Below are 17,500 nucleotides of genomic sequence, written 5' to 3' on the forward strand. Positions count from 1 at the left end.
AGCAAAAATCCATACCGATAGTTTTTCCGACTTGTGGCCCGCACAATTTTGAACAATTTCTCAACCGAGCTAAAATACTAAACTTTTTTAAAAGTCTAATAAATGTAAGAAAATATAGTCTGGGAATATTTAATAAAGAAAAAGAGCTAATAAATATTGATGAATATGCAAATTTTGAATCCGCATGTAACATAAAATAAATATATTTTTCTTTTGGTGTGCCATTTAAAAAGTATTGTGTTGATCTCAAAAAGTATTTGATCAGAATAATTCTTTGATCATAGTCCACCATTATAAATATTTTGAATGTTATTTTTTATTTCTTATTATCATTTTTATTATGTTTCTGCTGACAGACTTTAGATCTTGCAAGGCCTCGGGACAGTCCTACTGTTGGAACAGAGTTATTGTCTGTAACTGTACTGGAGCTTATTAATGAAAAAAAGAAAGAAAGCGTGGTATAAAAACACAGCGGTTCTGCCGTTTGACGTGGAGATGATTCATGGTCTGGGATTTGAGCGCAGAGCGAATAATTCACAAGTGAATGCAAAAGCAAATGTAAATCAGTGTGAAGGTATAAATCTGGATGAGATTAACTAGGTTGATGGTGTAGCCTGTGTGTGGAAGGTTTGCTGCTGTGCTCACGTCACTGTGGTCTGTGTGTGTGTGTGTGTGTGTGTAGCCCCGCGGGCGCCGGTGAACTGGCGTCAAGGAAAGCTGCTGGGTCGTGGAGCCTTCGGTGAGGTTTACCTCTGCTACGACGCCGACACGGGCCGAGAGCTTGCCGTGAAACAGGTGCCCTTCGACCCCGATTGCCAAGAGACCAGCAAGGTAAGAACAGGACCAAGAACTTCTATGTGTTCTACAGGGTGATCTTCAGGGGTATCTCCTGCATACGGTATACCCAAAATCTCCCAAAACATGAGAAACATCATTATTATTGATTATAAGAACAAAAGAATTGGGACACTTGTGGTTCTTCATGTGGTTCTTCTTCAAACTGTTATCACAAACTTGGAGGCACACAGTTGTGTAGTGTGAAACTTCTTCACTTGAACTAGGAGACCCAAACCTGTTCTAGCATGATGATAGAGAGTGGAAGATCTTCCGTTATAGAGCTCTGACCTCAACTCTATTAAACACCTTTGAGGTGAATTTACGCTGACTGCAACCCAGGCCTCCTCACCTCACCTCCATCAGTACCTGACTCTACTAACACTCTTGTGGCTGAACAAATCTCACACAAATCTCCACAAAATCTAGTGGAACATCTTCCTAGAAGAATGGACAGTACTTTAGCTACGTTCACACACTATACCCTTCAAAATAGTCCCCTTGTACAGCTATAGAGCACTCCCAGCATTCCTTCCACTTCTGGAATGTGTTCTGGAAGTCTTCTTTTCGAAGCGTGTCAGGCGCCTTCTCCCATCCGAGCTGGATCTCCACAATGTCAAAACGGTGACCTCAGAGCTAGATCTTCATCTTCGTGTTCCGAAACTTTCATATGAATCGAGATTGTATGTTGTCAGTAAATATTGATGCATTTACGTGTGTATATTGTTCTCTTCCCTCCACCTAGGAAGTGAACGCACTCGAATGCGAGATCCAGCTCCTGAAGAACCTCCGCCACGAACGCATCGTCCAGTACTACGGCTGCCTCCGCGACCCCGACCGGAGGAAGCTCTCCATCTTCGTCGAGTTCATGCCAGGGGTACGTACGTCTTCATGACTGTAGCATCGAGTCAAAGTGGAGGTCATTAGAAGTTGTTAGAACCTTCTTCTGACCTGCTGCTTATTCTGATGTATAGTTGTGGTGGTGGGTCTGATGACCCTTTAGTTGTATAGCTTGTAAAGATTCCATCATATATTGCAAGAAGTGATTCTAGGATCTGAGACTTAGAAGCTTCTCAAACAGGAGATCTAACATTCGCTTGCACCGCGGCTCAGTTTTATAAGTTCAGTTTCTCAATAAACAAGAGATTTAACGGGACGCGGGCCGACGCGAGTCTTACTCATGGTGTCTGGAAAACAGGAGACGGATTATAGATTTATTCAAAATCTCTGGCAGGAGCTTTGGCTTTGCTTACACACACACACACACACACACTCACACACACACACACACACACACCGTCTCCCCATCAGGACAGGACCCGACATGGCAAGAGTAATGGATTAATAGGAAATGGTTAAAGCTTTAGGTCAGTAATAAGGTAAACACTCCTACAGCCCCAATCTCAAAGGTGCGTTTTTCATCTCCTAGGCTTCTACACTCAATTTGACACAAACGGCCAGGGGAAAAAACCCAGTAACCCCTCATCTCAAACCTTGTTTTCTAACAGCGAACAGTTTATTATGATATTCATCATGTTTCACGCATAGAAAGCGACCACGTCAGCCAGAACCCGCTGAGCTCAAAGGCATTTAAAAGAAAAAATAATAATAACGATGTCTTTGATGTCAGAGGTTTATAAGGTGTCTGTAGTTTGGCAGAAGTGAAGGCTTTATTATATTTTTGAGAAAAAAAAGAAAAAAAGAGTTACTATTGTGGTTGAAGACAAAGATGTCAAACTTAATAAATGTCAAAGGGTCAGAACAAGAAGAACCAGGACTGATTTAACGAGGACGAAAAACAATGTCCTTTTTTAGACTTGTTTAAATCATAAATGACTTTTTTGGACGTGTCCCTGGAGCTGACGCGGTGAGTGAGGAATAGATTTGCAAACACATGGTAAATCTTTTTTTCCAAACGAACATTTGGACACACAAAAAGCTTCATGTTTATTGCTTTTTTTTGGGTTAGTAATTAAAAAACAACGCTTTTGAAATGCTTTTTGATTTAATATTAAAAGCATAAAAAAAAAAACTGTAAACACATTTTCACTCTTTGTTTATTCATACATTGTGTAGTAATAATTAAAATCTTAAAATACCTTAATATGATCAACATGCACAATATTTCCAATCTAACATTCAAACCTGAAAGTTATATATATATATTCTAAACAAATTCATTCATTTCCTTTTTTTTTTTTTATCCTGAAAAGGGGAGAACCAAATAAGAGATCTTAAAATGTCCACTATGGAAAACCATGTAAATTGTCTCTACAGAAATAATGCTAGCTAATTAAAAATTCTGAGAAAAATTTATTTTGTGGTAAAACGTATTTATTGTGACTGGAATCAAACGATGCAAAAACCAAGAATTTTATTGGAGAATTGTCCACTCTGGAGCCGTCCTGAAAATCATAAATACGTTTAAAAATCGACGTATTCCGAGACCATAGACAATCTAGAAGATCATGGTGTGAGGCAGATTAAGGATTTTCAGGGCTGTTCTGCACTAAAGAGGTGAAAGTTTTATGTGAGGCATTACATTGAAAGAACAGGACGTTAATTTCCTCAGATATTTGATCAGTTATCAGTTATTTTACATCCGTGTTGTTTAAAAGTCCCACAAACCAGAATCACTCGAAGACACAACAAAAAATGGCAAGAAACTGAGGCAAATTTTAAATATGTTGCATTTTTAACAAAACAAAAAGTGTTTTTTTAAACAAAATTCTCATCGTTTGCTTTCCAGAACAAAAAAATTATGAGCACGACTTACACAGACCCACAATTAATACAATCATGTTTTCTTTAATAGATTTTTTATTAAATTCATATTTCTTTTTTTTCCCCCGTTCTTAAAAAGGGACCATTAAATATAAGCTCATCAAATATCCAATCTGGTAAACCTGTAGATTGGCTCCACAGAATTAGCATGCTAACCTAGCATGTTAGCTAATCAAAAAGTGTGAAAAAAAAAACATTTAGTGGCATTGATTGTGGTCGAATCAGCTAAAACCAAAGTCCCATAACTTGAGACTTAAATCAAGTTGTCAAGATTACCTCAGGTTTTGACAAAGTCTGTTATAGTTAGTTAGCCAGCTATATCGCAACGCATTCTTGTCATTTGTAAATTTAGCATATAGCTTAATTTTTTTTACACAGAATGTTTATTACTGTTAATTCTATTTGTGTACTTTCATTTTGGGTGAGCATCTGGTAGCTTGCTACGTTAGTCATTTGGTGGCTAAAATGCTAGCATTTTCTAAAAAGGGAATGCTAATATTTTTACTTGTGACCAATGTTTAACATTGGAACATGCCTATGAAGTAAAAAAAAAAAAAAAAAAAAAAAAAAAAAAAGAGGATGCAATTTCGTATTGTTCTAAATCCTCTATAGAGACATTAAAGCTACTGAGTTAGCATGCTGTGAGGAGGATTATGGGATCAGTAGTGGGGTTAAGTGTTTGCGGAGGCGCTGAGTCGGCTGGAATTTCTCGGCACAGGCTTCGAGGAGACATTGTTTCCAGCGTGCGAGAGCAAAAACAGGAAGGCGAAGGAAATGCAGGACACATTAGGCCGCTCGGCTCAGCTTGTCAAAGCGACACACAAACACACGGTTTGAGAATAGAGGCGGCTGTATATCTGGACAAACACCTCGACACACTTCCAGTTACAGCGGGGGGAAGCGTGTGGAAACGGGGTTCTGTGTGAAAAACACGGCGAAGGACACGTCCTGGCAGATTCTGTTTTCTTGTTTTGCGCTGTCAAAAGGCCCTGTGTTTTTGTCTCCAAGTAAATTAGGGGATGTTTTTTCCCGCAGGTAAATTTGGGCAAAACAGATTTTACGTCGCTACATAACATGTTGTTTTACTGTCGTTCCCTTCGCCAGAGATTTGTGAGCGAGTTGAGTGTACGATAAAATGGATAGATTAATTGTTCGTTACTTTATTGTTCACGGACTGGAAACTTGCCTTCGGCTTCATGAAGTAATACAAACAAAAACATATAACGACCAAATATAAACAACACAAATAACATAAAAAATTATAAATATCCCAAATCGTGCATTCAATATTTACACACACACACACACACACACACACACACACACACAGGCAGTGCACATGTCGCAGGCCAGTCCAAAGTATTTGGTCACCTGACCTTTCCTGCTATATGTGATTATTTTCCAAACTGTTACCACAAATCTGAAGGCCCTCAATTGTACAGGACGTCTTTAGATGCGCTATAACAACATTTTGCATTCACTTGAACTCGTAAACCCAATCCTGCTCCACCATGGCAATGAACCTGTGCATCTGATATACATGCTTTGAAGAGAAAGATCTTGAATGGCCTGCTATAAAGCTCTGATCTCATCCCTACTAAACACCCTTGGGATGAATGTGAACGCTGACTACACCCCAGGTCCTCTCACCTACATCAGCACCTGCTTTTCGTAATTCCCTTGTCGCTGATGAACACAAATATCCATAAGCACACTTCAAAATCTGGTGGAACATCTTCCCAGAAGAGTGGAGGGAATAATAAGAGCAAACTGGGACTAAATGTGGAATGCGATGCTCAAAAATCACAATGTCCTCATGACCAGGAAAATACTTTTGCAAATATATATAGTATACAGTATCTCACAAAAGTGAGTACACCCCTCACATTTCAGCAACCATTTCAGCATCTTCTCAACGGACAGCATTATAGCACTGAAACTTGGATATAAAGCCTAAGTGATAACAGCTGTACGTCGTGTAAACATGAAAAGCCACATGTCCTACTCATCACGTTCATGTTTTTTGTCTGCTTCGCAGAACCATACGAGTTTGTGTATCTTGTATTAGAGCAGTTAGAATTTTGTTCTTTGAGAACAATTCTCTCAAGTGTCTGCATACTTTTGTTTGTTTAGTGTATCGTGTAGTGCGTTTGATTTATATTTATGTTATATGTATTATATATGAAGTAATTGATTGGTGCATTTTCCAGCTGTGTGGAATTTCTTTGCATTGACTTATAAGGATCCTTTAATAGTTTATTCAAGTTGTTATTAGTTATGTTTCAAGATTTACCGCCAGGCAGTGCAGCGGATCCTAATTTTTGCTACAAATCATTTTGTTTTGTTTTGTTTTGTTTTCTGGATCGATCCGTTTTTTTTTGCGGTAACGTTTTATTGAAATTCAAGTTCGCACTTATTGCCTCTCTTTTGCTCTAGACTGTGTGCTGGCATGTGTGTACTGAATGTGTGTGTGTGTGTGTGTGTGTGTGTGTGTGTGTGTGTGTGTTCAGGGCTCGATCAAAGACCAGCTAAAGGCGTACGGTGCTCTGACAGAGAAGGTGACGCGCAGATACACCAGGCAGATCCTGCAGGGGGTCTTCTACCTGCACAGCAACATGATCGTCCACCGAGATATCAAAGGTAAATGTTGCAACAAAAGGAAAGGCACACGACCCTTTTTAGAGTTTTTTTTTACAAACCTGGGAAAATTGCCAAAAATGTATTTACTGTTAATACATAATACAGTAATGAGAGTATTTTATTTATTTATTTGTTTGTTTGTTTATTTATTTTATTGCTAAGGAATTTTTTTTCTGGACAGAAAACTAATGATGATCTGAAGCATTAGAACATTACATGCAAAAGTATATATTATTATTGAAGTAAATAACAAAGGAAAGCATGGAATGATAATTATAATAATAAACAGATAAAGACAGTACAAGGACAGACAAAGACATGGAGAGACGAGCGCATGGACAGCCAGACTCATACAGTAAGGACAAGGTCATGGAGCGATTGAGACATACAGATAGACAGACAGACAGACAGACTAAAAGACACAGACTTGTGGACAGATGGAAAGACTGAATATTCCTGTTATTATATCTGGTTGTGGTGAGAATGTGAGCTGGTTGATCAGAAGGTGGGAAATTCAGAAACACTTGTCAGATGTAAAGGGAAACGTGTTTTACTCTGGATTTCTCTTTGATCAGAAAGCAGATCAGTGCCGCTGTAGCGCCGGCCACAAGAAGCAGGAAAGAAGGAGAGAAATACTGCATTCTTTTACCTCAAACTCATCAGTCTCGGCTTTTTTTTCCATAGACGACCACATAAATAACATTTCTGCACCGGGCCGTGCTGCACTGCTGCTGTTCCACTGTCCTGCCCAAGACCCTCTGTCTCTCCGTCCCCTCTGCACACCCACATCCTTCAGCTGGGGCAGAGATCCACCACGTCACGTGTTCTTTCTTTCTTTCTTTCTTTCTTTCTTTCTTTCTTTCTTTCTTTATTTATTTATTTATTTATTTATTTATTTATTTATTTATTTATTTCCCTCTATTTCACTTTCTTTCATTTTTTTTCTTTTTTTCTTTCCTTTCCTTTTCTATCTTTTTTTTCTTTCTGTCTGGCTTTCTTTCTTTCTTTCTTTCTTTCTTTCTTTCTTTCTTTCTTTCTTTCTTTCTTTCTTTCTTTCTTACCCTCTATTTTACATACTCTTATTCTTTTTCTATTTTTCTGTCTGTCGGTCTGTCTGTCTGTCTGTCTGTCTGTCTGTCTGTCTGTCTGTCTGTCTGTCTGTCTGTCTGTCTGTCTGTCCCATCCAGCTCTTTCTTTCCTTCTTTCCTTTTGATTTTCTTTCTTTGTCTTTCTCTCTCATCCTTTCCCTCTCTTTCTTTATTCTTTATTTCTTTTCTATCTTTCTTTCTTTCCTTCTTTCTTTCTTTCTTACCCTCTATTTTACTTTCTTTCTTTCATTCTTTTTTTTTTTTTCCCTTCCTGCCTTTCCCTCTCCTTCTCTCTCCCTCTCTCTCTATCCGGTTGTTAGTTCGGCTGTGCTCTGGGGGTGTGGAAGGAGGATTTTGTGGCTGGTGTAAATTAGTCACAGCTCAAACAAGCAGAGAATCTCACAGGCAGGACTCCGATCCGAACTTTAGGAAGTGGGAGTCCAGGATGTGGACTGATATCAAACTGGGTTAAAGGGAAAGTTATTCCGTGTGTTCAAGATTCCGCCTTTGATTCACACTGTAGCATCAGCCGACTGCAGGACGAAAATGTGTTTCTGTTTTAGTTCCACATCAGGATTGTAGATCTGAGAACACTGATCCACTATAACACGCCACAGCATTTTGCTTGATTTTAGTGTGTGTGTGTGTGTGTGTGTGTGTGTGTGTGTGTGTGTGTGTGTGCGTGCATCACACTCAGGCGCTAACATTCTGAGGGACTCCTCCGGAAATGTGAAGCTGGGAGACTTCGGCGCCAGCAAACGCATTCAGACCATCTGCATGTCAGGCACCGGCATTAAATCGGTCACCGGCACCCCCTACTGGATGAGTCCGGAGGTGATCAACGGAGAGGGTTACGGGCGCAAAGCTGACGTCTGGTAACGACCTTTAACCTTGTTCTTTAATAAATATAATATAATACATTGGCCTGATGCTGTATGACAGCGTTTGTGATCTGGTCAATAGTTGAACAGTATCATCAGCGGTTAATAATAAATCAGTGGGTATTATGTTTCTTCATATTTATCATTATTGCTGTTATAATTATTGTGATTGATGATATAAACAGGCTGTTTAAAGCATTTATAAATAAAAATGTGTAATTAAAAAAACCCAATGTATATCTACTACATTGGGCATGTGGCATCTTAGTAGTTAAGGTCAAAGGTCATCAGCTACACCAAGCTACACCAAGCTGCCACTCTTGGGTCCCTGAGCAAGGCCCTTAACCCTATAGCTGCTCATCTGTATAAATAAGATAAATGTAAGATAAGGGTGTCTGCCAAATGCCATAACGATGTGGACAAAAGTTAATGATAAAACTCATATATTACTACTTGAACTCTCCTGGGAAGATGTTCCATTAGATTTTGTGGAGATGTGTTTGAGACTTACAAGGGCGTCAGTACAGGTAATGATGTAGGTGAGGTAAGGAGGCCTGGGGTGCAGTCAGAGTTCACATTTATCCCAAAGGTGTTCAATAGGGTTGGCGCTCTATAGCAGAAGGATCTTCCAGTCCAACCCATTATTAAGCAGATCTTCATGGAGCTGTTTGCGACATACAACACATGTGTCCATTTAGTGTAGTTCTGTGTTTTTAGCATTGATTTAAAAAATAACAATGAACTTTTTTAACCCTCACCTACTCTTCATATTCCCTGCCTTCACATTATGGTCCAGGTCAAGTTCAACCCAAACCAAGAATACCCTCATAAGAAGTGTCTAAACCTTATTATGGTTTAAACACAGATCTTTTTAGTGTATAAATAGCTTATTTGACGTTAATAAATGGACGAAAGCGTCTACTATGACGCAATGAAATTACCATTTCAACACGGAACACTGTTCTCATTGCCATAAACGTGGGCAGATGTGGTGGGAACACGGACAGTTCTCGCTTCAGTTTCAGGCTCCTCCTTGAACACACTGTCACCACTGTCCCATAATAAATACACACATACGTGGCATGTAAGGTGTCACAGTTTCAAGATTCCCCCCACCTAAATCTAACGTGCATGTTACACGGTTCCCACGCTAATTAAAAGTACTTGAATTTCAGATGCATGGATTCAAAACTTGAAAAACAAATATAGGTCTTCGAATGTGCTGGAATTGAATGAGACAATTTAGTTTTGTGCTTTAATCTTGCTAGACGTCTGTCTGGAGCTGTGAGACTTGCTGTCACTAAAAGGAACATTCTTATAAATATGAATAAGAATGAACACCGCATTAATATGCATGAATGCGCATTAATATGCATTAATTATGCATATAATAAACAGTCAAGCAGAGGAGCAAAAAAGATATAAACTTAATGCTGCACGCTTTAAGTCTAAATTCTCTGAATTTCTGTTTCCTCTCAGGAGTGTGGCCTGCACGGTGGTGGAGATGCTCACCCAGAAGCCGCCGTGGGCCGAATACGAAGCGATGGCGGCCATCTTTAAAATCGCCACTCAGCCCACTAAGCCCAACCTACCCGAGGGTGTATCGGACGCGTGCCGGGATTTCCTACGCCAGGTCTTTGTGGAGGAGAAATGGCGTCCCACAGCCGAGGTGCTGCTCAGCCACCCGTTCGTCCAGGGCAGCTTCTGATTTGCTCTCGAGCCTGAAACGCCCACAGACGCCCCCTGTGCCGGTCCACTCCTGATCTGCCCTGTAACAATCGCAATCCTGCCTTGGACTGGGGGGGACTGGCACCCGCTCCAGCCCTATCCGAAAAAACCTGATTCATTAGCAAGGGCTGTGTATCTCACACACACACACACACACACACACACACACACACACACACACCCCGGCATGGCACTAAGAGGCTTAGGCTGTTGTTTACAAGGACATTTACACACATTAACAGTGACATTAATGTTATTGGCATCGCACCAATAACACACACGGGGAAGGTTCTGAGATTGGATTGGTTTTTTTATTTGATGTTTTTTAAACCAAACTCGTCCGGTTTCATCCGCCGTGGAAGAACGGGACCGGACTGGACCCTCTTAGTCATTAGTTAGCGATAATGGCTGATGAGTTCAAATCTCAGAGACCGATCGAGAGCCACGTCTGGGCCGTCTCCCGTCCTGCAGCTTCCTCAGCAATATACATCAGGATTGGATCGATATCCGATCAGGAGTATTTTTTTTTTTCCTCCATCTGGATCGTGTTACACGGAGATTTAATATATTACTATATTACTATATGTAAACTCTATGGCTGAAAGTTTGTGGACATTTGCGCTTAAGATTCGTATGCTCATATTTCAACATTCCATATTTAGTCTCCAATTCAGCTCTTCTAATAAGATCCAGTCTTCTAATGATGTTCCGCTAGATTTTGTGAAGATTTCTGTGTGAGATTCGTTCCCAAGGACGTTTGGTAAAAAATTAGCACTGATGCAGGTGAGGTGAGGAGGCCTGGGGTGCAGTAAACATGCACAACAGGTTTAGGGTCTCCTAGTTCCATAGGAGGGGTAAATCTCATGCCGCCGAACCTAAAGACGTCATGTACAAGCTTGTGGAAACCGTTTGGGAAAGAAGCACATATGGCTGGGAAAGTCGGATGTCCCAATACTTTTGGCCATTGTGTTTACAATGTTTAATTATAGTTTGTCCGAATTGACCGGTCCGTCAATGCGACCCGTAGCTCCGCCCCCTTCGACTAGCACTTACCACGTACAGAGCAATCCGAATGTATGGGGAAAAATTTGTATGTAGCAATCATGTGTGCATCTCCGATCTATCCGCAGTGAATCGGTCGTAACCCATACCTTCACGGGAAAACAAATCCCGTCCAAATAGTACCTCGGATCCATTTTCGTGTGCTGAGAAAGAAAAGAACCCAGTTTAATCTCCTATTAAAAGAAGCTTATGCACGGTAAATTTCCACAAATATATCATAACTAGTGGTGCAACGGATCACAAAACTCACGGTTCTGATCAGATTACGGTTCTGGAGTCGTGGATCGGATCGTTTTTGGGGATCGGCAACAAAAAAAAGGGGAGGAGACAAATCTAATCTCTTTTGCATTTATTTCAAGAAAAGTCACAGCAAGGAACTGCTCCAATGCACGCGATTTGAATGATAGACGGCTTTTCAAGCTGTTCTGCTCCTCCTCCTCATGTGGTTCACGTGAATTCACGTGAACCACATGACTGCTCTGCTACGAAATGACTTAAAAAGCAGAGAGAAAAACGTCTTTCCTTCTGCGATTGTTGAAAAACATCGATTAATCGTCAAGTTACAAAAAAACAAGCAATTAATCCGCCGCTCACAAGCACCAAACTGCAATCCGTTGCACCTCTGATCATAATTAATGGCACCCTTAATAATAAAGGGGTTTTAAAAATTGACCAAAAAAACCCATTTATGTCTAATTATATTAGCATCAGAAAAAATACAAGAGAAATCTAATGTAAATTGGACATTTAATCTTAAGATTAATAAAAGCCCTCGTCGGAAAGTATTTTAGCTCGTTTTTAAATATTGACCCCTAAAAAAAATAAGTGAATCGGAATTGCAATGCAATTGAATGAAGCAATTCTGAAGAGACGTAATTGTGCAAAAGCGTACATTATTCTCCATATTCTAGTAAGAATACATATACAATACATTTACCATTTGTGATTGATAGAGATTCCTTCGAAAAAATTTCTGAGAACTCGTTTGAATATATGGAGCAACATGAGGGGGCTCTTAGCCTTGAAAAACCCAAATCCAAATAACCCCCTTTTCCTTTTTTCACTCAATTGCCCCTAATTCTGGGGTCAGAAATTCATCTGGAATGACCTCTTTCGGATTCCACACCGGCATCGCACCCGGGAGCGACTCGAACCTGTAAGCTAAACTTTGAGTCGTTTTCTTCTCAAGCTCACTGTGTGATGGTTAGAATCTAACCAAAGTCAAAAAAAAAAGAAGAAGGAAAGAAAGAAAGAAACGCTACCACAGCGCCGCACTTGTACAAACCACCGAAGTGGTAAATCCATAGGAAATCCTCTTCCCTAAGAGTCCACACTGCGCTTTCAGCAATTGGAATTCTTTCATCGTATGACGATTTTCGCGTCTTTATTACGCGTCTCTTCACAATTTTGACGGATAATCAGAGATCTGAAAGAAACTTATTTTTCTAAATATAGTACGTGTCAGAGTTTTTTTTTCCTCCTTAATATCCTGCTGTTTGTATTGTTTTAAAAAAAGAAAATCTGGCATCTAAGCAATAGTACAGAAGAACGCTGCCTGTATGATCGACATTCTCCACAGGTTCAGCTGGTTATTTAGACCCGAGTGTATTCTTGATCACCCGAAACAACCAAAGAGCGCATTTTACTTACAGTATGCAGCTATACAGTATGTGGAGGTTACGTGTTTATACTTTTATTTTTATTTTTTCCGTCATACTTTTTACTGTAATAGTCCATATGCAGTGCTATAGGATGCAACCTGTGGTTCCAAATAAGACCAAATGATGCTGTTATTGTTCTATCAATTGTTATCACCAAGTCTATTACCTGGTTTAAAAAAAAGAAAAAGACTTGATTTCACGATCGATTGTGAAGTGCTTGGACCCCTAAATCACTGCCTTCACCTCGATCTTTACGCTCGGGTTTTTATGTTTTAAACTCGTCCAAATGAGATTCGCATAAAACATTCACACAACTCCTTTCACAGAATTTGAGAAAAAAATACTTCGCTTGAAATGAAATCCTCAAATGAAGATTTCGCCTTCAGTGTTTTGTGATGGACAGATTTGTATTTTCTATACAGAAACACGAACTTCCTCCGGTTTATCGATCACCACGACTCGTGCCTTCTCCATAGGACCTTTTTTTTTTTTTTATACAAATGACCACAATTATTGTTGAATACTTGTTAAAAATCGTGTGTGATGCTGTATTTTGGACATACAGACTTAAGGTGATAAAGATTGTATTGTAAGTGCAGAGCTTACAGGAGGCTACACACCTTTTTAGAATCATAAATGCCTCAGATTGATGTTCAGGAAATTCAGCGTAAATGTTCTTTAAGGTTAAATCTGTCGTGGGAATTCGTTCACAAAATGATAGCAGCAGTTTGTACAGTACGTTTTTAAAGGCGTTGCCTATGAGGTAAATTACAACTGAAATGAAAACATAAAACAATCTCTAACTATCCAGTGCCCCTGTGCTGAACTATACAGAAATAACGGGTTTTCTTTTTGTAGATGAACTTCCTAGTAAGTCAGATTTGACATACAGATAGGACAAATGCAAACTTGTAATAAATGTTTTTCAAATCCATTGAATAGAAATATGAATTCTAAACATTATATATTTTTACGAGGTATATTTTCACCTCGTATTGTTTGTGAGGTAAAATTGAAATTAAAAACATTAACATGACTTCACCTCCTCCCCAAACCAACCCTCAAACCCTGTGATGAAATTCTGTATACCTACTGAATTCTCTTTCTCTATAGCAACTTCCCGAGTAATAGAGGCAGATCTAATTTTTGGGGGTTTGAGGGCGGGGCTAAGGCCAGAAAAACTTTAACAAAATTCTTCTAATCCATTAGATAGAAATCTGATTTCTGAGGTCAGTTCCAGTTGCAATGAAAGCATTAGCAAAACGTCTTATCCCCGAATCAAACCCCAACCCCCCGTGCTGAAACTCTATATACATAGTTTTCTTTTTAGTAGGAAGTTTTTTAATAATAATGGCAAATTTGATACGATTGAAATTAAGGGGTTTGGGGCGGGGCTAAGGCCAGAAAATTTTAACTTTAAATCAAAACTATCCAAATCCATTACATAGATAAAAGAAAATAAAACACAGCATCAGCAAAATTTGGTTTCCCCCCCAAACCAACCAGGAACTTATATGAACTTCTTATGTAACAGTGGCATGATCTGATTTCTTTTTATTAGATTTTTCTTGGGGGCGGAGCTAAACCCAGACAAGCAGCCAAATCCATTGCATAGGAATAATTTTCTAAAATATATCTTGCTGATATCTTGCATTTATTTAAAAAAAAAACACCAGATACTCCGATGCCATACAGCATCACCAGCGCACACGTCTGTGCCTTACACACGCCGAGACAAAATAACCGTACAAGTTGAGGTTTGCTTTAGAAAACAGTGTTAAAGATCTGTCACGTACACCACCAGAAAATCCGATCCGAACTTGATTTAAAGGGTGTAGGTTTTCTGTAAGCACTGTACAGATTGTACTGCACTTTGTTTTGTTTTTTTAACAAGATGTTTTTATCATATTCCAAATACTTTATTCACGATATTACTGAAAACTTGTAGAGCTGGATTGTTGTTTTTTGTTGAGTACATGATGAAATGACCTCCGAGGTTTTTGAAAGAGGCGATACTAGTAAACTATTGCCTTTATGATAAAACCCAGAACACATTTATTCTAAAAGTGATTTTGTACATTGAAATAAAATAAAGGGAAAGTTTTGAAGTAGTGGTGAGTCATTTATTGAACTTCGCATGACGCTTTTTAAGATGTTCTCCACTTCCCTCAGAGATATATAGCGCCTGTCCAGTGGTGTGGAGTCTTTTATGGTTTTTGAAACACATGCATGCTTGTTTAGTTTCTAGGCAGCAAACTAGGGAAAATTAGACAGTGAATATGGACATTTTTGTCTCTAAGAAGAACTTGTTTAAGACAGAGAACAGGAGTGAAGATATTAGCAGACTGTCTCACCCCCACAGTAATACATAGATGTTAAAGGTTTGGGGTTGTTTTGGAGCAGGGAAGTTTGGACACTTATTTTGGGTGAGAGGAACCAACATGGCAACCATTCCATACTTCAACTCCATGCAATTCTGTCTCATTGGAACCGACTTCAAAGTACAACAAGACAATGAGCCGAAGCGTAGGTCCAAACTCTGTAAGCGTTATTTAGAGAGGAAATAGTCGGCGGGATTGTTGTCTATCATGGAACAGGCCTGCCCAGTCACCGCACCTTAATCCTATTAAACTGCTCTGGGATGAACTGGATCACAAGAAAAGAAATCTTCAACTAGTAAAGAACGCCTTTGGAAAGTATTTCAGCTGAATATTTGGAGAAAGGAACTGAGTATAAAGCTGTTATTCCTGCTAAGGGAGGATTTTTCTATGAAAACAAAGTGGAACATCTGAACTTTTATATATTTGTTTGGTCAAAGCAAATCTTCATGCTCTTAATTTTGCCAATTATTTTTTTGTTTAGAAACAAATAAACATACACGTCTCTCAAAAACCATGAAAGACCATTAAAAAAAAAGACGGACATGGTACGCTTTCCCAAATTCCCCCCCGAATCATTTCCTTGTGAATTCTTGAATCTGATTGGTCAGAAGATGGTGGTGATCCATTTAGCTGAATTGCAGCTTTTCTTGTTTATAACCAACGAGGACGTCCAGACAATATTATCAGCAGAGTTTCAGGTGAGTAAAGAGAAAGCAGGTTTTAAATAATAAGCTGGAGAATATAATACAATGTCTTTCTGTTGTGTTGGACAGCATGCTGTTACAGGTCAGTTGATTAATCCTGTGATATACTGTACGTTGTAGTAAAGTCGTGAGTATCAGAGGGGGAAATTTGAGCAGTATAAAGAAGAAATCTTGGACATATCATGACTAAAAAAAAAAAAAAGGAAACCGAATACTTCAGCTGAAAAGGGATTTTTCCCCACCTCCCTCAGAGATGTTCACCACTCAGATCATATATTCGTACTCTTAGCTTTCTTGTGGCTCTTTTTCACTGATTCCACTTCTTCTTATTGAGTTTATGGTCACATGCATGAAATGCCTTAAATATCTTTACACAATTATGTCTTATTGTGTTATGTCTATACATTCTTACATGATGAATCTGATTTTTCCCAGCCATACTATAGGAGTTGGTATGAAAAGATTTTGAGACAAGCTCAAGTATCTACGTTCACGCACTTTCACCTTCAAAATAGTCCCCTTGCACATCAATACAGAGCTCCCAGGGTTCCTGCCATCTGTCCCCCCCCCCCCCATTCCTCTATATCTGCCTCTTTTAAACCAACTACCTGCATGTCTTCCCTCACCCCATCCATAAACCTTCTCCTTGAACTTCCTCTTTTCCTTCTTCCTCGTGGCTCCATCCTCAGCATTCTCCAACCGATATACCCCATGTCCCTTCCACATTCCTCTTCTTAAAGCCATACCTACACATCACCTCCTCATCACCTCTGTTTCCTTCTAACACATGCCCTTTGAAGTCTGCTCCAATTCCCAATCCTTCTTTCCCTAAGTTAACCTTCTACCACTTCATCTAACCCACTCCAGAATTTTTCCTTCTCCTTCATTTTACAACCCACTTGTGCAGCATAGGTACTGATGAGCTTCCAGCTTCACGTTCATCACTCTATCAGAAACTCTCTTCACCTCCACTACACTCTTACTGTACTCTCCCTTCAGGATCACCCCTACACCATTTCTCTTTCTATCCACACCATAAAAGAACAGTTTAAAGCCACCTCCAATGTTCCTGGTCTAACTCCATTTCCACTTGGTCTCCTGAACACACAACATATCTACCTTTCTCCTCTCTATCATATCAACTCTCTCCCTTTACCAGTCATAGTACCAACATTTAAAATACCAACCCGAACCTCCACTCTCCTACACTTCCCCCTCTTCTTCTCCTTCTTTTGGCCAATTTCCACTGCTACCCTGTTGGCTAATGATACCTGTGGTGGTAAAAACGTTGCCTTTTAATTGTTTTATTAAGCCACTTTAAGCCTTTTGCCTTAGCAGTTTTCTATGGGAGAAAAAAGTTTACCTCGTAATTAAACCTGTTCGTATTCTGGACTCATCTGCTTGTCTGTACATAGTAGGTTTTATTATAAATGTGCTCCCTGCATTTGGTCCTTTAAAAAAACCGCTGTCTTATCGCATTAAGCCACGTTAAGCATTTTTTACGTTAAGCATTTTAGAATGTCCCCCTTCGATTGTCTTTAATGATTTAAACCTTGATGTTGTGTTTTTAAAAGAAAGATCGATTTTTTTTATTTTTTTATTAGCAATTAGGTATGTATGTGTGAGATTAGATCTCCCTCTTTCTCTCTCTCTTTTTCCCTCTCTGTCTCTTTGCAGACAGGTTTGTCTCATAAATGAGAAGTGAGAGTTGTGGTAGCTTATTTCTGGCCTCTATTT

General features: G+C 39.4%; 1 protein-coding gene across 4 annotated transcripts in view; it reads left to right on the plus strand.

Moving 5' to 3' along the window:
- Nucleotides 1-14,789, plus strand: part of map3k22 (mitogen-activated protein kinase kinase kinase 22) — a 52,445-nt gene extending 37,656 nt beyond the window's left edge. The window contains exons 14-20 of one of the 4 annotated variants that reach the window (XM_083530170.1): nucleotides 683-831; nucleotides 1,580-1,711; nucleotides 6,129-6,258; nucleotides 8,044-8,221; nucleotides 9,707-10,260; nucleotides 10,344-10,715; nucleotides 10,837-14,789. In XM_083530170.1, coding sequence (XP_083386296.1) covers nucleotides 683-831; nucleotides 1,580-1,711; nucleotides 6,129-6,258; nucleotides 8,044-8,221; nucleotides 9,707-9,935 — 818 coding nt within the window. In that variant the 3' untranslated portion in view covers nucleotides 9,936-10,260; nucleotides 10,344-10,715; nucleotides 10,837-14,789. Of the gene's footprint in view, nucleotides 1-682; nucleotides 832-1,579; nucleotides 1,712-6,128; nucleotides 6,259-8,043; nucleotides 8,222-9,706; nucleotides 10,716-10,836 lie in introns of all 4 variants that reach the window. The other 3 variants (XM_083530172.1, XM_083530171.1, XM_083530169.1) reach the window with 3 other exon arrangements.
- Nucleotides 14,790-17,500: the final 2,711 nt, after the last annotated feature.

Source organism: Silurus aristotelis, assembly GCF_946808225.1.
Source record: "Silurus aristotelis genome assembly, chromosome: 25".
NCBI lineage: Eukaryota > Metazoa > Chordata > Actinopteri > Siluriformes > Siluridae > Silurus > Silurus aristotelis.